The sequence below is a fragment of the Oncorhynchus tshawytscha genome, linkage group LG33 (assembly GCF_018296145.1).
Source record: "Oncorhynchus tshawytscha isolate Ot180627B linkage group LG33, Otsh_v2.0, whole genome shotgun sequence".
In the NCBI taxonomy this organism is placed as follows: domain Eukaryota; kingdom Metazoa; phylum Chordata; class Actinopteri; order Salmoniformes; family Salmonidae; genus Oncorhynchus; species Oncorhynchus tshawytscha.
This window is the reverse complement of record NC_056461.1, coordinates 35820831-35843427: the sequence shown is the minus strand read 5'-3', so window position 1 is coordinate 35843427 and position 22597 is coordinate 35820831. Positions and strand designations below refer to the sequence as shown.

Sequence of the window (22597 nt, the reverse complement as noted above, 5' to 3'; positions counted from 1 at the left end):
AGGAAGCAATTGGCATGCTGACTGCAGGAATGTCCACCAGAGATATTGCCAGATATTTTAATGTTCATTTCTCAACCCTGAGCCGCCTCCAATGTCGTTTTAGAGAATTTGGCAGTATGTCTAACCGGCCTCACAACCGCAGACCACATGTATTGCGTCGTGTGGGGGAGCGTTTTGCTGATGTCAACGTTGTGAACAGAGTGCTCCATGGTAGTGATGGGGTTATGGTATGGGCAGGCATATGCTACGGACAACAAAAACAATTGCATTTTATTGATGGTAATTTGAATGCACAGAAATAACGTGACCAGATCCTGAGGCCCATTTTTGGTAAGGTAGCTTTGACCAACAGATGCATATCTATTCCGTCATGTGGGCCTAATGAATTTATTTCAATTGACTGATATCCTCATATGAACTGTAACTCAGTAAAATGTTTGAAATTGTTGCATGTTGCGTTTATATTTTTGTTCAGTACATTTCATGTGGAAAGTTTTGTTTCTCGGCATACACATCATGGACAAACTGAAATGGTCCACCCACACAGACAGCGCAACAGCGCCTCTTCAACCTCAGGAGGCTGAATAAATTTGGCTTGTCACCTAAAACCCTCACAAACTTTTACAGATGCACAATTGGGCTGAGCATCCTGTTGGGCTGTATCACCGCCCTCAACCACAAGGCTCTCCAGAGGGTGGTGCGGTCTGCACAACACATCACCGGGGGCAAACTACCTGCCCTCCAGGACACCTCAATGTCATAGGAAGGCCAAAGAGATCATCAAGGACAACAGCCACCCGAGCCACTGCCTGTTCCCCCCTCTACCATCCAGAAGGTGAGGTCAGTACAGGTGCATCAAAGCTGGAACCCGAAAGACTGAAAAACAGCTTCTATCTCAAGGCCATCAGCCTGTTATACAGCCATCACTAACTCAGAGAGGCTGCTGCCTACATACAGACTCAAATCATTGCTCACTTTAATAAATGGATCACTAGTAACTTTAAATAATTCCACTTTAATAATGTTTACATATCTTACATTACTCATCTTGTATGTTTATACTGTATTTTATACCATCTATTGCATCTTCCCTATGCCACCCTGTCATTGCTCATCCATATATTTATATGTATATATTCTTATTTAGATTTGTGTGTATTAGGTAGTTGTTGTGGAATTGTTAGATTACTTGTTAGATATTACTGCACTGTCCGAACTAGAAGCACAAGCATTTCGCTACACTCACATTAACATCTGCTAACCATGTGTATGTGACCAATAACATTTGATTTGATGTAACTTTGGTCATTTGGTCATAATGTAAGCTGTTGACTACTCTTTTTTTTTTAAATGTTGGCTTTACGATGAACGATGGAGTTGTCAAGAGCACAAACAGATCTGGGACCAGGGTCCGCACTTACAAAGCGTCTCAGAGTAGGGGTGCTGATCTAGGACCAGGTACCCATTGTCAATTCACCATAATCTAAAATGCCAAACTGATCCTAGGTCAGCATTCATACTCTGGGACGCTTTATTACAGATTGATTTGTTGGCCTACTATGGAACAAAACACTTTTAAAAAAAAACTTCACACTGTGAGATCCAACATCAGAGGACCACACACAAACAAATAATACGTACATTTAAGAAATATATCATGAAAATGTGTGAGAACTGTTTTTTCACGTTTGAGAAATAAGTGTCCATGAGGTCATTACCAGGGGGTCGTGAGCAAAGCGAGTTCGAAACCATTGCACATGCTCAGACGGCGGGGCCGTAAAGCTACATTTCATGTTACGAACAAAGCGAATGTCTTTGCTAACTATTCACAGACGATAAACGCACATTTGCTGTACATATAGAACTAACGATACCCACTATTATTGGAGTTAAGTGGGTGTTCGGTTCCTGACTATGTCAACAGCCGACGATTCACGTTACAACGGTACGTTGATGTTCGCTAGCTATCGTTAACGAACGTAGCTAACTAGCTACCAGTAAACAACAATGTTATTCCTTGCCAGCTATTTTTCTTTCGTAATACGACATGTGTTCTGAATTGGGTAACTAGGAGTTGACACTACCTATAAATGATTTAGCTTGGTAGGTAGCTAGCAATATAAAGTAATTAGCTAGCTGTGGTTAAACTTTAGAAGCTAGTTAGCGCATTGTTTTACTCAGGACCATGGTGCGTGTGCGGATACATTTTTATATGACAACACACCTAGTTGGCTAACATCACCTGTGTTATAGACGTAGGTAACTAGTTACTGTAGCCAACATCAATGTTGAGTAATTTCACAACTAGCGCTCTAGCTACATCACAACATTGACATTTGGCTGAAAACGTGTCTGCGTAGTACAGCGAGAATTGGGCGATTCCACACCACGAAGGCCCATAAATAAATTAATAAACACCTGAGGGATAGGGCTGGAGAAATGTAACTACTCTTAAATTCATAGACAAGGAATGATCAAGCGTCAAGTTGATGGTTTTAACCATGTTTTGAGGCTAAATAGTGTTTGTTTACATTGGAGTGAAAAAAGCTTATGTTTTATTGTGATGGGGTACGACAGTTGAAGCTATTTTAAAAATTGATTTACCCTTTTATTTAACTAGGCAAGTCGGCGAAGAACATATTCTTATTTTCATTGACTGCCTAGGAACGGTGGGTTAACTGCCTTGTTCAGGGGCAGAACGACAGATTTATTATACCTCGTCAGCTCGGGGATTCTATCTTGCAACTTTACTAGTCCAACGCTCTAACCACTAGGCAACCTGCCGCCCCAATGGGGCATGTTTATCATATTTTTCAAGATTTAATGGATACATTTAATTAATTCAGAAACAACTGCAGATTGCCCCTTTAATAAAACACAATTTTCCCACCACCATGAAAGAGGGACTAAGATACAGTACTTCCTGATATTGCATACTATGTTCAGCCAGGGGTAAATAACAGACTGCTGCAACCTGATTGGCTTAACGCAGTGCGCAACATCCAGGAATTGTCTGAAAGTGGTGGTGGAAAATTGTGTTTTATTAACCCTTTACGCACATGGGAATTGGCCTATGTGGATAAGGCTAAATTGAAATGTTTCTTACAAAAGAAATATGAAATGAATAACCATGGTAGCAATTGAAAGGGAACAGTTTGGAGATGATTAGAAAATTATTAGACTAAAGGTGAGGACCCAACAGTTCACCTGACATGACTGAATCCAGAAATTACACTGTTGCATTTGTGTTTCACAGTTACTGTACTTTTTGCCACATTTGTTGATCGATAAATCGGAAAATATTCTGGATACATTCAGTAACATTAGAATATTCCTGGAAAATGTGGGGTAGTTGCAACAAAAGACAACAGAGTGACAAGGGTTTGAGTGAGAGTACTAACTGGTGCCTCCAGTGTGCACAGGTCCTAAGTCAATTTCAATGCACTTTCATGGCTCATGTCTTCAAGTATGTGCTTTTTCCCCCCACACAATTACTGTTTGCGCAATCCAAAAACGGTCTGTTATAAATCGCAATCTCTGTGTTATGAAAGCTTCTTCATTTGAAAGCTTGTTCTATTGGCACCATGATTAGCTACAGTTGAAGTCGGAAGTTTACATACACCTTAGCCAAATACATTTAAAGTCAGTTTTTCACAATTCCTGACATTTAATCCTAGTTAAAATTCCCTGTCTTAGGTCAGTTAGGATCACAACTTTATTTTAAGAATGTGAAATGTCAGAATAATAGTAGAGTGATTTATTTGAGCTTATTTCTTTCATCACATTCCCAGTGGGTCAGAAGTGTACATGCACTAAATTAGTATTTTGTAGCATTGGCTTTAAATTGTTGAACTTGGGTCAAACATTTCGGGTAGCTTTCCACAAGCTTCCCACAGTAAGTTGGGTGAATTTTGGCCCATTCCTCCTGACAGAGCTGCTGTAACTGAGTCGGGTTTCTTGGCCTCCTTGCTCGCACACACTTTTTCAGTTATGCCCACAAATGTTCTATAGGATTGAGGTCAGGGCTTTGTGATGGCCACTCCAATACCTTGACTTTGTTGTCCTTAAACCATTTTGCCACAACTTTGGAAGTATGCTTGGGGTCATTGTCCATTTGGAAGACCCATTTGCGACCAAGCTTTAACTTCCTGACTGATGTCTTGAGATGTTGCGTCAATAAATCCACATAATTTTGCTTCCTCATGAGCCATTTATTTTGTGAAGTGCACCAGTCCCTCCTGCAGCAAAGCACCTCCACAACATGATGCTACCACCCCCGTGCTTCACGGTGGAATGGTGTTCTTCGGCTTGCAAGCCTCCCCCTTTTTACTCCAAACATAACGATGATCATTATAGCCAAACAGTTATATTTTTGTTTCATCAGACCAGAGGACATTTCTCCAAAAACTATATTTCTCCCCAAGTGCAGTTGCAAACCGTAGTCTGGCTTTTTTATGGTGGTTTTGGAGCAGTGGCTTCTCCCTTGCTGAGTGACCTTTCAGGTTATGTCGATATAGGACTCGTTTTACTGTGGATATAGATACTTTTATACGTGTTTCCTCGAGTATCTTCACAGGGCCCTTTTACTGTTGTTCTGAGATTGATTTGCACTTTTCACACAAAAGTACGTTCATCTCTAGGAGACAGAACGCGTCTCCTTCCTGAGCGGTATGACGGCTGCGTGATCCCATGGTGTGTATACTTGCGTACTATTGTTTGTACCGATGAACGTGGTACCTTCAGCCGTTTGGAAATTGATCCCAATGATGAACCAGACTTGTGGAGGTCTACAATTGTTTTTCTGAGGTCTTGGCTGATTTCTTTTGACTTTCCCATGTCAAGCACTGAGTTTGAAGGTAGGCCTTGAAATACATCCACAGGTACACCTCCAATTGACTCAAATGATGTCAATTAGCCTATCGGAAGCTTCTAAAGCCATGACATAATTTTCTGACATTTTCCAAGCTGTTTTAAAGGCACAGTCAACTTAGTATATGTAAACTTCCCACCCACTTGAATTGTTATACAGTGAATTAAAAGTGATATCTGTCTGTAAACAGTTGTAAAAAATTACTTGTCATGTAGATGTCCTAACTAGAGGTCGACCGATTAATCCGAATGGCCGATTAATTAGCGCCAATTTCAAGTTTTCATAACAATTGGTAATCGGCATTTTTGGACATCGATTGTGGCCGATTACATTGCACGAGGAGCCTGCGTGGCAGGCTGACTACCTGTTACGCGAGTGCAGCAATAAGCCAAAATAAGTTGCTAGCTACCATTAAACTTATCTTATAAAAAACAATTAATCTTACATAATCTCTAGTTAACTACACATGGTGGATGATATTACTAGTTTATCTAGCTTGTCCTGCGTTGCATATAATTGGTACGGTGCCAGTTAATTTCTCATCAAATCACAGCCTACTTGATGATTTAACAAGCGCATTTGCAAAAAAGCACTGTCGTTGCACCAATGTGTACCTAACCATAAACATCAACATCGCCTTTCTTTAAAATCTATACACAAGTATATATTTTTAAACCTGCATATTTAGTTAATTTTGCCTGCTGACATTCATTTCTTTTATCTAGGGAAACGAGTGGTTGAAAAACGAGTTTTAATGACTCCAACCTAAGTGTATGTAAACTTCCGACTTCAACTGTAAGTTATAAAATACTATATTACAGTGTTAGGTTTTCACTATACAATTCAGGGAAACGGATCATGATTTTGGTGCACATAGAAAATGGTCTTGAGTGCATTCAGTTGCGTGTGCCATGGCAAATTGTCTTCACAATAGACAAACACACAGGCTCATTCTGTTCAGATCAACCCAGGGTATGACACCATGTCATCTTGTAACTGTACATCAAACATAGTAATTATAAATGTTGTCACTATTTATGAATTCTGAATTATTTTATGTACAAAAAACGGTCGCTAGGTGACGTGTATTACCGGCTGTGCAGATTAGGGTACCCTTTATTAGGCTTACCCTTTAAGCCCACATACCCATTACGCCCCCTTCCATCTTTGAATTACAATAAAAAACTATGTTCTACTGTTTAATGTTTTAACCAATTCATCTGGTTGTTATGGCCATATGTTTTTATTCTAAGCTAATCAATGTTTTATGTTATTGATAGTTTTTTGTAAATTCCCACTGGTTGTCAATTTTCAAAGCGACAAAAAACTTTGGTGTGGAGGCGACCCTCGAACACATTTTCAGATATTTTTTGTAGCTTCTCAGATAAGTGATCATACTTTAGGTAAAATTAAGGAATTAATTTGCTGATTTATGCACATGATGGCTTATTTCATGGACATTAATTACCATCTAATGCCAATTGAAAATATGGGTTTCTCATGCTATCAATCGTGTGTGTGCCTGCATGTCAGTCACACAGTAGCAACATAACTTGGTGAACTACAACAAGATAATATATTTCAGGAATTCACAGCTTACATTTTTAAATGCATTTGATGTTATTTTACTGTTAAATTAACTTTGCATTGTTTGACATAGATGCCATTTTTGTAATTTTACATTCATCTCAGGTGGGCTTAGGTTACAGTAGCACAAAAAGCACCCTTATATACAGAATGTAAATGATAAAGAAATATTGTTCAATATGAACTTTGCATATATTGTAGTCTATACTGTATATTTCTACCCCAAACCATTGGTTTCCAAATATTTAATGAGTAGATTGATTTTTTAAATTTTTATACTTCAAGGTGTTTAAACATTTGTGGCTGTGTTATCTAGTGGAAATCGGGTCAAACGGCCAATATTAACCGAACCAAAATATTAATGCAACATGTAAAGTGTTGCGCCCATGTTACATGAGCTAAAATAAAAGATTCCAGATATTTTACACACACACACACACGCTTCTCAAAAATACACAAATTTGTTTACATCCCTGTTAGTGAACATTTCTCCTTTGCCAATATCCACCTGACAGGTGTGGCATATCAAGAAGCTGATTAAACAGCATGATCACTACACAGGTATACCTGTGCACTATAAAATGTGCAGTTTTGTCACACAACACAATGTCTCAAGTTTTTAGGGAGGAAGCAATTGTCATGCAGTCTGCAGGGATGTCCAACAGAGCTGTTGCCAGATAATTGAATGTTAATTTCTCTACCATAAGCAGTCTCCAACGTTGTTTTAGAGAATTTGGCAGTACGTCTAAACGGCCACACTGCCACAGAGCACGTGTAACCATGCCAGCCCAGGATCTCCACATCTGGCTTCTTCACCTGCGGGATTGTATGAGACCAGCCACCTGGACATATGATGAAGCTGAGGAGTATTTCTGTCTATAATAAAGCCCTTTTGTGGGGGAAAACACATTCTGAATGGCTATTCCTGGCTCCCCAGTGGGTGGGCCTATGCCCTTCCAGGACCACCCATGGCTGCTCCCCTGTCCAGTCATGTGAAATCCATAGATTATGGCCTAATTCAATTTTCCTTATATGAACTGGAACTCAGTAAAATCGTTAATTGTTGAATGTGGCATTTTTCTATTTTTGTTCAGTATAGAAATTGCTCTGTAGTTTCCTGGTTGCTAAAATTCTACACTGTTTGCTCAATTTAAGTATATGTGAGAGAAAAAAACAAGCACTGAATAGTTTAGGGAATCATTGTACCATCTAAATTGCTGTGAAATATATTTTCAATAACAAAAAATATCATTTTTAGAGCTGTTTGAAGCTGGTGGACCAAAACTGAAAGTAAAAGGCTCAAGTGTGAGTCTCCGCGATTCTCCCTAGCTTCCACATAGGGGAGAAATTCTGTGTAGCACTTTTAAACAATATGTCTAAAATTAAGCAAAATCCAAAAAGTACTTTTGAGATATTAGTATTTGTAATGTTGAATACATTTGTGACATTGTATTTCATAATAAAGCATATCAAACATCCTTCCTCCCAAAGAAGTTTATATGTGAGAAATGCCAGAAGGGCCTTCCTGGTGTGGAATCGCCCAGCTCGCTCTCTTGCCAAACATGCATGATCTCAAACGAAGATGACAGACCAGATCTGGACCATTACTTGGCTAATAATTGCTGTAGTTTGGTTAAATTAAATTTTCTGTGAACTCCAAGCTTACTATAATGACTCTTTGTCCATCAGATCACGATGACCGAGTTGGAGGACAAAAGGTTCGCAACCGTAAAGGCAGAGGGCCTTTCAGGGCCCCTATGTATAGTGACCAGGGGCCAGTAGGGCCAAGACCAAGACATCGTGGTAGCCAAAGAGGCGGCGGCGGCCCGGGACCCAGAGCGAGATTCGACGATGAGGATGGAGATGTGGCAATGGCGGACAGCAACTCCCAAGATGGATCCTCCCAACACAGATTGTGAGTTTGTCAGGCTGAAGACAGACTATTTCACTGAACATGTTTTTAGGTTTGATCTTAGAATTGATCCTTTATCCTCCCTCATGTTTTTTCCCCTGCTAGTAACCCTTATGGAAGGCCAAATCGGCGTGGTGACGACCGATTTGACCGGGGCCGCAGAGGTGGTGGAGGAGGTCACAGGGGTCGTGGGAATAACAAAGGAGGGGATGGAGGTGGAGGTGGCCGCAAGAACTGGTTCAAGATGTCTGTGAGTCCACATTGTAAAATAATAGGGTAGCTTTACAGATTCACTAAACTGTCATTGATTGGATTGTACTTAGTCAATGCTAAATTGTGACTCTTGCAGGTCCCCTATGGAAAGAAATACGACAAAGACTGGCTGATAACAGCACTGCAGAATATCTGCTCCATGCCCTTCACCCCAGTACATGTAAGTGACTGCTGCCTAGGGGCTCTTTTTGTTAGTCAATCTAATCCAGAAATAGACTGAGCAGTGTTTTCCCTTTATACATTTAGCAGCTGTGCCTCCACTGCAACTAAAAAAATATATAAAAAATAAATGTTTTATTTACCTCTGCCACCAGTGCTGAAATAAATTCTAGGGGAAACACTGGGCTTAGTTTCATTCCCCTGAAATAGCTTCATTTTATTGGCATTCTCTTTTTTCACCTCTGTTTTCTAAAGTACCACGTAGAGGGAAACCGAGCAGAGTTCTTTATTGATGATTCCACGACTGCGAATGCCTTGTTTAAGGTATCACGGAAGATCACAGACAAAGAGGGCTACAAGGTACTGTTTTTTTTTTCTCCACAAAACCGACCTCTGGTGGTTTTATCAAATGGTGTTAAGCGGGATATTTCTGGCAGACTAGACACCAGACATGAACACATTAATAACGCCAGCAGAAGTTTTAAGCAACAAGGCTGGCGTCAGAGTTAAGTTTGATGGCAATCAATAAGGACGGGACCATCAATAAATAGGACCTTGAGAAGGGGTCACAGTAAGGCTGTAGTTAATGATTAGGGCTTCGTAAAGGGCTTTCAATAGAAATTTTAGGACATAACCATTTCCCCCTGGGGATAGTCATTAAAAAACATGTCATTCACACCTCCATCCTCCATCTTGTCCAGGTGACTGTACTGATGAATCCCTGTCCTCCACCCTCCTTTCTTCAGTCTGAACTAAAGCCAGCTGATCTGGAGCACCTGAAGGTAAGACGAGGAGACCAGCTCTCGAATAGGAGGAGTGATTGTTTAAATAACATTATTGTATTGATATTAGAGCCATCAGCAAGGTTATGACTTTTTCTTTTCTTCAACTCTACTTAGTAATGCCTCCTATTCTTTCAAGTACCCGCTAATGATAATATTGCAACATTCATTATTTAGTTTCATGTATAGAGAGGTGTAAGGGCTGAATGCGTAAAACTGTCTTTCCCTCATTAGCAATGCATGGCTAAACGTTTTGATGGCTCTCAACAAGCGCTGGACTTGAACAACATCCGGATAGACCCAGGTACACGGCAAGAGCAATTAGTCACATCAAACGTTTTTCAATGTTGTATTTGCGTTATACGACCTGTATTCTGGTAGTGCCATCCAACACTCCTATACTTCCCTGATTTCCACAGACCTGGTGTCCCAGAACATTGATGTGACTTTGAACAGAAAGAACTCCATGCGTGCTGTTGTTAAGATAATTGAGGAGAATATTCCAGAGGTATGGATGTGGTCAGTCCTTGTAGCTGAATAATGAAAGAATATGGATGCCTTCCTCTCCACTTATCCCTTCTCCTTTCCTTCCACAGCTTGTTTGTCTGAACCTTAGCAACAACAAGCTATTTAGGCTGGATGACCTGTCAGAGCTGGTCAACAAGGTTCCCAACCTGAAGACACTCAACCTTTCTCATAACGAGGTGAGGAGACTGGGCCTGGTTGTGGCTCAACGGGACCTAACCCCAGCACTGACCTTTACTGGGACTGCACAAAGTCTCCTCTTACTTTTCAGTTATCTACATAATTAATTTAGTCAATTGACTGGGACTAGGAGTTGTCTCTCGGTGTCCGTTCTTGTGAGTAACACCTGGCTGTTTTATTGGATGTTCTTTTCCTGCCATCATTCCAGTTAAAGACAGAGCGCGAGCTGGACAGGATCAAGGGTCTTAAGCTGGTGGAGTTATGGCTGGAGAGGAACCCCCTTTGTGACTATTTCAAGGACCAGGCTTCATACATCAGGTCAGTCTGTGCTCAGGATGGCTGGGTGGGTAATGGTAGGCTGTTGACAGTGTGTTGTGAGATCGTTGGCTGGGTGGGTAATGGTAGGCTGTTGACAGTGTATTGTGAGATGGCTGGGAGGGGGGATAGTTCATTCTATTCCCTGTATTTCAGGGGGTAACTTGACTGTATTCAGGAAAGCCCTACTCTGTGGGATATCACATGTTGTTTATGGATTATATGAGCCAGGAAGGACATGTTTGGTCTGGTACTACTGAATAGCAGCACAATGCTCAACTTCGAATGAACCGGAGTGACTTGTTGATCACCATGCTATCAGAGAGTCTCACTGAGCCCTCTCACATTACTACAATAACATAGGTGGTGATTAAGTTGTTAAGACTTGACATTATCTGTTCTTGGGCAAGTGTTGAAATCGCACAAATAGCCTACTCAATACTTGTGGGGCTGCACCTCAGTTCAAATGTAAAGCCACGTTTATGATTATTTTTATTTTAGGTGTACGCCATATGTGCCCATGTTGACATGATCAAACCATGAACCTCTTCATACTATATAGATCAATATTAACCAGCCAACAAACGCATGCACAAGCATTTCACTACACTCGCATTAACATCTGCTAACCATGTGTATGTGACAAATAAAATTTGATTTGATGGTTTTAGTTGAGGAAAATGGCTATCATTTCAATTATTTCTACACCCCTGCCCCCTTCTAGATGCAGGTTTAACTGTCTGTCTGGGTACTCTCTTTTTGTCTGTCTCAACTGATCTCACGCTTTCCCTCTCTGAAACTCAGCAGCTGATCTTTCCTCCATTTTGTTTTCTACCGTGAAGATGGACCTGTGCCCCCTACAGGCACCCCTGTATTCATTTTTTAAACAAAATCCTGACAATTTAAATTTCAAGAGCCACTACCTCTAGCATACATAACTTGGCATGGATAATACTGACCACAGCATTGTGAATGAGACTCATACTTTGGGAAGAACTTGGATCACTAAAATGGCATTTTGGAAAGGAATCCTTTTGTAGCTCAGGTGATAGAGCATGATGCTTGTAACGCCAGGGTAGTGGGTTTGATTCCCGGGACCACCCATACGTAAAATGTATGAATGCAAGCCTGTAAGTCGCTTTGGATCAAAGCATCTACCAAATGGCATATAGTGTGTGTGTTTATATATTAAAGATTCATATGGGAACATGGTGTTGGTACATCCTCTCATCCTCCCCTATATGGGTCATGAAATGTGGCCAGTGAAGAGGGCTGGTTAGCCAATGACGGGTAAGATCCCACCTTTGATACCGGGACAACCTAAGACAGGCACAGTCGTGCATCTGGCCACATCATACCTACATACGTATGCACTTTGATACGTACAGTATATGCTGAACGAAGAAGACATTGAAGTAAAGAACAAAGATTTGCGCTACAGGCCTGGGGTTGGTGCGGGAGAGAGTTTTCCAAAAAGCCATGCAGAGTCCCCAAATACAAGCTTTCTCATAATTCCCTTAAATCTAACATGCCTTCAAGGCTTGTTTGTGTCTACCAACTTGTGGCACATCTCAGAATGTAACAGCTGGAGTGAAGGAGAGGCTTTGGGAACGAGGGACACAAAGATGTATCAAGAGACCCTCAATTTGTGGGATTTCTAAATATATTAAGTTGATTTCCGGTTAAGGATATAACACTTAATGTTTATTCTGTGGTCATAAACACATGCAGTCACCTCAGAATGGTCACTGATGAAGTTGATGACTCGTTTGGTCCTTCCTCAGATATCCCTCTCAACATGTTTCCCTAAAAAGCAACATGTTTGTTTAATAGGGCTTGGATGCCCTATTTGTTTAACCACCCCCAAAATGTTAAAGTTGAAGTGGGGTCCAAAATTGTATTTATTTGTGGCACCAAAAATGTTGTGTAAGATATATGCAGTATCATTCTTGCATTAATCAATGCTAGCAACAGAGGTTCCTCCTGTAGAGATCTGTAGTGGCGCTCAGGGCCCAGCTCTTTCTGTTTCTTTTTCTTTTCTATTTCTTTTCTTCATCTAAAGGGGATGCTTTGCATGGTCTCCTCAAATAACACATTTTCTATTCCTTAAGGCTGGCTAACATACCACTCAATCACCCTAGTGGAATTGCATCTTCTATCAAAGCTTTTTGTGAACTCCTCTTTGGTGTTTTGGTTTGATCGAGCATGCCTGTCTTTTCTATGTTACCATAAGTTTTCCCTCTTCCCTTTCTACCTGAAACGACATGGTGTAACTTTAACTAGCCTTAATGTAATGGATTAACCCCCTCGTGTATACCCATGATTCATGTCAATCTTTCATCTCCAACAGTCTCCATCACCTCCTCTACAGTCTTTAGATTCCATTTCACTGTCTCTTGGTCCTGTGACGTGCGTGTGTGTGTGTGTGTGTGTCAGACACCTCAAACATGCAACATTTGAGTAGTTTGACCATAATCTCACTCTTGTGGTCTCTACCAAGTACATTGGTCACACCACGGGCCCCTCCCAATCACCAGGCCACTCCCCTATATGTGTGAAAAGCACTGATTTGTCTCTTGTTGGTATGGGGCGCTCACAACCAACGTTCACACCCCTTCCAAGACAACGTGTGTTTCGGCGTGTAGGGGGGGACGGTGAGTATCATCACAAAGGGGTGAGTACATTGCCACAGGAAAGGGGGCCCGAGGCCCACCGAGTGGCACAGCGGTTTAAGGCACTGATCAGTGCTAGATGCGTCACTACAGATCCAGGTTCGATCCCGGGCTGTGTCGCTGCCGGCCGCGACTGGGAGACCCATGAGGCGGCACACAATTGGCCAAGCATCGTCCGGGTTAGGGGAGGGTTTGGCCGGCTGGGATGTCCTTGTCCCATCGCGCTCTAGCGACTCCTTGTGGCTTCTGGGCGCATGCACGCTGACACGGTCGCCAGGTGTACGGCGTTTCCTCCAACACATTGGTGCGGCTGGCTTCCGGGTTAAGCGAGCAGTGTGTCAAGAAGCAGTGCGGCTTGGCAGGGTTGTGTTTCGGAGGACTCATGGCTCTCGACCTTCGCCTCTCCCGAGTCTGCATGGGAGTTGCAGTGATGGGACAAGACTGTAACTACCAATTGGATATCACGAAATTGGGGTAAAAAGTTTTTTAAAAAGACATAAATAAAGGGGCTGTCGTCATAGATTGATTTGGTATTGGTTTATCTGCATCGTACCGTTCATATTAGTACAAGAGGATGTGTCGTCGTAACATTGAGAACCTCTCCACTGATATGCAGAGCTGACTATGTCATGTTCAGGAATGGGTGTGTTCTATTCTGAACAATCAGTTCGAACCAACATATGCGGTTATAATGACGAATCAAGTCCATGTTGGTGTTTACTGCCTAGTTCCGCCCCTCATTTCAGTTAACTGTATGGACAGGGATTATATCAACATTTGGATGGCTATTAGAGATCCTTATCCATGGGTGAGGCTGTGAGTGCATGAGCATATACTTAAATATATATATATTTACCTTTATTTAACTAGGCAAGTCAGTTAAGAACAAATTCTTATTTTCAATGACGGCCTAGGAACAGTGGGTTAACTGTCTGTTCAGGGGCAGAACGACAGATTTGTACCTTGTCAGCTCGGGGATTTGAACTTGCAACCTTCCAGTTACTAGTCCAACGCTCTAACCACTAGGCTACCCTGCCGCCCAGTGGGGAGAACAAGTATTTGATACATTGCCGATTTGGCAGGTTTTCGTACTTACAAAGCATGTAGAGGTCTGTGATTTTTATCATAAGTACACTTCAACTGTGAGAGATGGAATCTAAAACAAAAATCCAGAAAATCACATTGTATGATTTTTAAGTAATTAATTTGCATTTTATTGCATGACATAAGTATTTGATCACCTACCAACCAGTAAGAATTCCGTCTCTCACAGACCTGTTAGTTTTTCTTTAAGAAGCCCTCCTGTTCTCCACTCATTACCTGTATTAACTGCACCGGTTTGAACTCTGAACCTGTATAAAAGACACCTGTCCACACACTCAATCAAACAGACTCCAACCTCTCCACAATGGCCAAGACTAGAGAGCTGTGTAAGGACATCAGGGATAAAATTGTAGACCTGCACAAGGCTGGGATGGGCTACAGGACAATAGGCAAGCAGCTTGGTGAGAAGGCAACAACTGTTGGCGCAATTATTAGAAAATGGAAGAAGTTCAAGATGACAGTCAATCATCCTCGGTCTGGGACCATGCAAGATCTCACCTCGTGGGGCATCAATGATCATGAGGAAGGTGAGGGATCAGCCCAGAACTACACGGCAGGACCTGGTCAATGACCTGAAGAGAGCTGGGACCACAGTCTCAAAGAAAACCATTAGTAACACACTACGCCGTCATGGATTAAAATCCTGCAGCACACGTAAGGTCCCCCTGCTCAAGCCAGTGCATGTCCAGGCCCGTCTGAAGTTTGCCAATGACCATCTGGATGATCCAGTGGAGGAATGGGAGAAGGTCATGTGGTCTGATGAGGCAAAAATAGAGCTTGTTGGTTAAACTCCACTCGCCGTGTTAGGAGGAAGAAGATGAGTATGAGTACAACCCCAAGAACACCATCCCAACCGTGAAGCATGGAGGTGGAAACATCATTCTTTGGGGATGCTTTTCTGCAAAGGGGACAGGACGACTGCACCGTATTGAGGGGAGGATGGATGGGGCCATGTATTGCGAGATCTTGGCCAACAACCTCCTTCCCTCAGTAAGAGCATTGAAGATGGGTCATGGCTGGGTCTTCCAGCATGACAACGACCCGAAACACACAGCCAGGGCAACTAAGGAGTGGCTCCGTAAGAAGCATTTCAAGGTCCTGGAGTGGCCTAGCCAGTCTCCAGACCTGAACCCAATTGAAAATCTTTGGAGGGAGCTGAAAGTCCGTATTGCCCAGCGACAGCCCCAAAACCTGAAGGATCTGGAGAAGGTCTGTATGGAGGAGTGGGCCAAAATCCCTGCTGCAGTGTGTGCAAACCTGGTCAAGAACTACAGGAAACGTATGATCTCTAATTGCAAACAAAGGTTTCTGTACCAAATATTAAGTTCTGCTTTTCTGATGTATCAAATACTTATGTCATGCGATAAAATGCAAATTAATTACTTAAAAATCATACAATGTGTTTTTCCTGATTTTTTTTTTTTTTTTTTGATTCCGTCTCTCACAGTTGAAGTGTACCTATGATAAAAAATTAAACCTCTACATGCTTTGTAAGTAGGAAACACTGCCAATTTTGCAGGTTATCAAATACTTGTTCTCGCCACTGTATGTGTGTTTGTGGTTGAATAGTGTTTAGGGGGATGACTCTGTTTATTTATAATCAGCACTAACTCCTGTCTCTTATCTTCTGTGTTTTTGTGAATGTCGGACAGCGAGGTGAGAGAGAGGTTCCCCAGGCTTCTCAAACTGGTAAGGATTCAATCAAACGCTTTTAGGATTTCAACAATTGTTTATTCAACTCATTTTGGATATTATTATTATTGTATTTGTGAAGAATTTACATCTCTTCAATTAGTCATCTTTGTCTTCTCTTCCTGACCTCTCTAACTCTCACTAGGACGGTCAGGATCTCCCCCCGCCCATAGTCTTTGATGTGGAGGTGACTCCTGCCGCCCTTCCACCTTGCAAGGTAATACATGCACACCATTGGTTCTCATTTAGGGGCTTTGCATGTAACCGTGTGTCAAAACAGGAGTGTTTTCTTTTAAATTCTCACCCTTCGACTGCTGTCACAGCCCAGCTACTTCTGCTCTGAAGAGATCAAGACTCCCATCGTTGGCTTCCTACAACAGTGAGTTTTATGTTGAATCCACGGACAAATGCATACACATTATTGAACAAATACATACGTACACTACACACTGTTATAGATGCGGTAAAGAGGTCAATGGAACTCAACCAAAACAATGGAAATGCCAAGGAAACTCTTGGTGGAAAGATTACGAATGACCGCATTGCCCCCCAGCAAAATTATCCTACATTTAGGCTATTGTTTATATGTGTATATCAGACAATGTTGATATAGAAATCATCGTATAATGCTTGTATGGATGCCAACCCCTATACATGTTCATGTCATCGTCACCAATCAACTGCATTACAGTTAAAGACTACTTTGAACATCACCACTGATTTCTGTATGCTAGTGTTAGCAGTTGATGTTACTATTCAATAGCACAGACCCCAAAGCATCCTATTTCAGGCTCAATGTATAAACAAGTTGGACCAATGAGAACTTGCATGTAGCTATGGGTCCCGGGCTGAAATCCCTCCCATGTCTCTAACCCATTGATCATTAATCCCCTTTTACAGAAAAAACACTTTCCATTGATCGTTAGTACTATATTGACTTTTAGTACTCTATTGACCTATCGTCCTCTGCGTTGTGTATTTATCTTCGAAATATTCTTACACTAGCTATGCTACCAGCTTATACAAACGGAAGTTAACATTTTAGCAGTAATTTCTAAACCCTGAAAAGGGACAACTTCTAAATGTTATGCAGTGAAAACAGCCAAATATATCCAAATCAGACTGTATTAACCACATTGTGGGCCTGTTACAATACATCAACCATGACGGATTTGACAAATATCCACTTTGTTAGATCAGATTTGTTAAATGTGAGCCAATCCGGCGTTCCATTAACCTCTTTACCGCATGTATCCTTTGCAAATCTCAACTAAGCCGGAACCCAAAATGCTCTGATGCACTACAACACACCTTTGTTTTTGTTTAAATCTGTTTTTGTTTAAAATTGTATTGATCTGCTTTGATAGATACTATCTGTACTGATTGGAAATGTAAGTTGTTGTGTGTTTCGTATGATGTAAGTTTAAAGAATAACTTTTTCCCCCAGATACTACAGTGTGTATGACTCCGGAGACAGACAGCCTTTGTTAGATGCCTACCACGATGGAGCAACCTTCTCCTTGAGCATGCCCTTCACCATGCAGAACCCCTCCAGGTACCCCTTGGCTAGTTATTAATGTTCCCTGTCTCCAGCAGCATGCATAAACGGTTTAAAATAAAGTGTCAACAAAAAAAATTAAAGATGGCGCCGGGGGAGATGGCTACCGTTTTACGGGCTCCTAACCAATGTGCTATTGTGTGGGGGGTTTTTGCGTTATTTTTAACTTATTTTGTACATAATGTTTCTACCACCGTCTCTTATGACCGAAAAGAGCATCTGGATATCAGGACAGTGATTACTCACCTCGTACTGGACCATGATTTTTTTCTTTAATGAGTTGGACGAGAAGGGTTTACTTCAGACACCCCGACAAGGCCCAAATCCACATCATTCACATGAAGAAGAGACAGAGATATCGGGGATGTAGGTCGGGGTGCCTTGTAAGGATCCGACGGCGAGTGAGTAATCCCCCTCTTCCATCAGTCCTATTAGCCAACGTGCAATCATCAGGTAACAAAATGGATGAGCTCCGATCTAGACTATCCTACCAACGGGACATTAAAAACTGTAATATCTTATGTTTCACAGAGTCATGCATGAAAGACGACATGGATAACATACAGCTGGCGGGGTTTTCGGCCCATCGGCAAGATAGAACAGCTGCCTCAGTTAAGACAAGGGGTGGCGGTCTGTGTCTATTTATAAATAACAGCTGGTGCACAAAATCTAATTTTAGGTTTTGCACGCCTGATGTAGAGTATCTCATGATAAGCTGTAAACCACACTATTTACCGAGAGAGTTTCCATCTATATTTTTCGTAGCTGTCTATTTACCTCCATAAACCGATGCTGGCATTAAGACGACACTCAATGAGCTGTATAAGGCCATGCGCAAACAAGAAAATGCTCATCCAGAGACGGTACACCACATCAGTCACTGACTTCATCAATAAGTGCATTGATGACATCGTCCCCACAGGGACCGTACGTACATACCCCAACCAGAAGCCATGGATTACAGGCAACATCCGCACTGAACTAAAGGGTAAAGCTGCCGCTTTCAAGGAGCGGGAGTCTAACAAGAAATCCCACTATGCCCTCTGACGAACCATCAAACGGGCAAAGCATCAATACAGAACTAAGATTGAATTGTACTACACTGGCTCCGATGCTTGTTGGATGTGGCATGGCTTGCAAACTATTACGGACTACCAAGGGAAGCACAGCCATGAGCTGCCCAATGACACGAGCCTACCAGATGAGCTAAATAACTTTGATGCAAGCAACACTGAAGCATGCATGAGAGCATTAGCTGTTCAGGACGACTGTGTGATCACGCTCTCCATAGCCGATGTGAGTAAGACCTTTAAACATTCACGAGGCCGCAGGGCCAGACTGATTACCAGGACGTGTACTCAGAGCAGGCGCTGACCTACTGGCAAGTGTCTTCACTGACATTTTCAACCTGTCCCTGACCGAGTCTGTAATACCAACATGTTTCAAGAAGACCACCATTGTCCCTGTGCCCAAGAACACCAAGGTAACCTGCTTAAATGACTACCGACCCATAGCATTCACATCTGTAGCCATGAAGTGCTTGGAAAGGCTGGTCATGGCTCACATAAACACCATTATCCCAGAAACCTTAGACCCACCCCAATTTGTATACCGCCCCAACAGATCCACAGATTATGCCATCTCTCTTGCACTTCACACTGCCCTTTCTCACCTGAACAAAAGGAACACCTATGTGAGAATGCTCATTGACTGCAGCTCAGGGTTCAACACCATAGTGTCCTCAAAGCTCATCAATTCGCTAAGAACCATGGGACTAAACAACTCCCTCTGCAACTGGATCCTGGACTTCCTGATGGGCTGCCCCCAGGTGGTAAGGGTAGGTAACAACACATCTGCCACGCTGATCCTCAACACAGGGGCCCCTCAGGGGTGTGTGCTCAGTCCCCTCCTGTACTCCCTGTTCACCCATGACTGCATGGCGAAGCACGACTCCAACACCATTAAGTTTGCTGACGACACAAGGTAGGCCTGATCACCGACATCGATGAAACAGCCTATAGGGAGGTCAGTGCCAGGATAACAAACTCCTTCACCGGGATCAAGACAAAGGGGATGATTGTGAACTACAGAAAAAGGAGGACCGCGCACGTCCCTATTCTCATCGACGGGGCTGCAGTGGAGCAGATTGAGAGCTTCAAGTTCCTCTGTGTCCACATCACCAACAAACTATCATGGTCCAAACACACCAAGACAGTCGTAAAGAGGGCACGACAACGCCTATTCCCCTTCAGGAGACTGAAAAGATTTGGCATGGGTCCTCAGATTCTCTAAAAGTTCTACAGCTGCACCATCGAGAGCATCTGGTTGCATCACTGCCTGGTATGGCAACTGCTCGGCCCGTGACTGCAAGGCACTACAGAGGGTAGTGGGTACGGCCCAATACATCACTGGGGCCAAGCTTGTTGCCATCCAGGACCTCTATACCAGGTGGTGTCAGAGGAAGGCCCCAAAAAATTGCCGAAGACTCCAGCCTCCCTAGTCAGACAGTTCTCTCTGCTACCGCACGGCAAGCGGTACCAATTCTTGGTCCAAAAGGCTTCTTAACAGCTTCTACCCCCAAGCCATAAGACTCCTGAACAGCAAGTCAAATGACTACCCAGGCATTTTGCTTTGTCCCAACCCCACCCCCATTTTTATGCTGCTGCTACTCTGTTTATTATCTATGCAGTCACTTGACCTCTACCTACATGTACATATTACCTTCACAAACCGGTGCCCCCCCGCACATTGACTGTACCGGTAGGCCCTGTATTTCGCCACGCTACTGTTTTATTGTTGCTCCTTAATTATTTATTTTTCTTCAATTTATTTATTTTGGTTTATTTTTGTAAATACTATTAAATAAGTGTTAGCTGCATTGTTGGTTAAGGTAAGTAAGCATTTCACTAAGGTCTACACCTGTTGTATTCGGCGCATGTGACAAATAAAATTTGATTTGAGTCACTCAGTATCACCGATTTGTCACCTGTTTCTAAGGTAGTCAGTTGGTCACTGTCTCCCTTTGTGTCTAGGTGCAGTCTTGGAGATTACCATAAAGACAGTCGCAACCTGAAAAAGCTCAAGGATCCCAGTGAGTCTTGTGCTTCTGAATCGCTACTTCAGTTTTCAGAAGTGATGGTTGTCATGATGTCATCTCTTGCAAATGTAGTAAACCTGTTGGTAGTGAAAGTCACCATGATTGTGTTCGCTCATATACACAAAGTAAATTATTTGAAAACCTTTGTTCTTTCAGCCACACGATTCCGCTTACTGAAGCACACTCGTCTGAATGTGGTGGCTTTCCTGAGCGAACTGCCCAAAACGCAGCATGACACTGCATCTCTAATTGTGGACGTCAACACCTTCACCGTGAGTGGAATACTTTTATAACCATCCATTCACATTCAAAGCCCATGACCATCCTTGATCTCCTGTCCCTCTCCTACTCCTGTAGAACACATTACTGTCGTTCACGGTCACTGGAGTGTTCAAAGAAGGTATGTTTGTTCAACTTTTCTAACTTGGTTAACTTATGTAGTTTGTTTTGTTTCCCATATTTTCATTCCCCAAAAAGTCATGAACCATGTATGTTGCGTTCTCCTTCTGTCACGCCAGTTGAAGGTAAATCCCGTGACTCTGTGAGAGCTTTCTGTCGGGTGTTTGTCACAGTGCCAGCTGGAGGGACAAGGTAGGCCCTACAGCTAGCCAAAACTCAGCCAGATATGTACTTTGTCTTGATCTCAATAAAAATGTTGATACTAATGGGGGGAAAAATTCCTCATGTATTCCTCTCGTTTCAAAAGTCTTTGCATAGTGAATGACGAGCTGTTTGTGCGCAATGCTACGACTGAGGAGATCCGCCGGGCCTTTGTGGCACCTGCCCCCACCCCATCCAGCAGTCCTGTCCCCACCCTCTCAGCCCCCCAGCAAGAGATGCTCTCTGCCTTCTCACTCAAGTCCGGCATGAATCTTGAATGGTCCCAGAAGTAAGTGGGAAACACTTTGTCACTACTTGAGCCCACTTAAAATCGAATGCAAACACTGTCCCCTATTGTCGCGTTGCTTTGTTTTTTTATGTACAGGGTTTTGTGGGTGTAATGTTGCATTCCTATTGGTTCTAACCTACTTTATCAATGTATATCAGGTGCTTACAAGACAATGAGTGGGATTTCAACCGAGCAGGGCAGGTCTTCACAGACCTCAAGGTAAATAACTCCTTGTTTTACTCTAAACATTCCTAGATTCAAATCTTCATCCTAGTAAAGTATCTAAGGGAGCAATGTGTGTTGCTTTAGTTGACAGAATTTTGTTTTACCTCGAATGTTATGCACCTTTTTAGGCTTCAGATAGTAAAAACAACTTCTACTGTTTCTCCTCAGGCTCATGGAAAGATCCCAGATGTCGCTTTCATAAAGTGAACAGGAATGGCTGTGAAGCTTTTTAATTGTCATTGGTCTTATTTCTGTTGATTCTTATGCAGTTATCCTCCTGGATTACAAGATAACATATACTTCATTATTTGTATAATTAAACATGATTTAACGTGTTCAAATAGGCTTGTTATTTCATCACACCGAACATCTTCCTAATATTGAGTGGCAGCCCCCATTTTGCTCTCAGAACAGCATGAACTATGCTGGGAAACGGAGTGTGAAAAACCCAGTATTGTTGCACCTACTACCATACCCTGTTCAAAGGCACTTTTGTCCTGCCCATTTACTCAGAATGGCACACACAGCTGTCTCAAGGCTTACAAATGTTTGAACTTGTTTACACTGAAGTGGATTTAACAAGTGAAAGCTATGATCAACCTCAGAAGAAGAGCAGGTGTTCCTAATGTTTTGAATGCAAGTAGTTTTGCGTTACGTTGATTGCAAACATTTTTATGCACTTACAAGGATTCAAAAGAACTGCCATGCCTTTTACTTAACAGCATATCAGGATCAAATAATGTAAACGAATCAGACA

General features: G+C 42.3%; 1 protein-coding gene across 1 annotated transcript; it reads left to right on the top strand.

The window, feature by feature from the left end:
• The first annotated feature begins 1724 nt into the window (after positions 1–1724).
• On the top strand, positions 1725–22175 carry LOC112231326 (nuclear RNA export factor 1). The gene is made up of 21 exons (XM_024398019.2): positions 1725–1945; positions 8147–8372; positions 8475–8619; positions 8719–8802; positions 9057–9161; positions 9503–9583; positions 9818–9887; positions 10003–10091; positions 10180–10287; positions 10497–10606; positions 16032–16068; positions 16217–16288; positions 16395–16450; positions 17519–17626; positions 20662–20720; positions 20883–20998; positions 21084–21126; positions 21245–21317; positions 21433–21615; positions 21774–21834; positions 22009–22175. Exons 1-21 carry the CDS (start codon positions 1915–1917, stop codon positions 22045–22047), a joined length of 1896 nt encoding a protein of 631 aa, XP_024253787.1. The 5' UTR covers positions 1725–1914; the 3' UTR covers positions 22048–22175.
• The last annotated feature ends 422 nt before the right edge of the window (positions 22176–22597 follow it).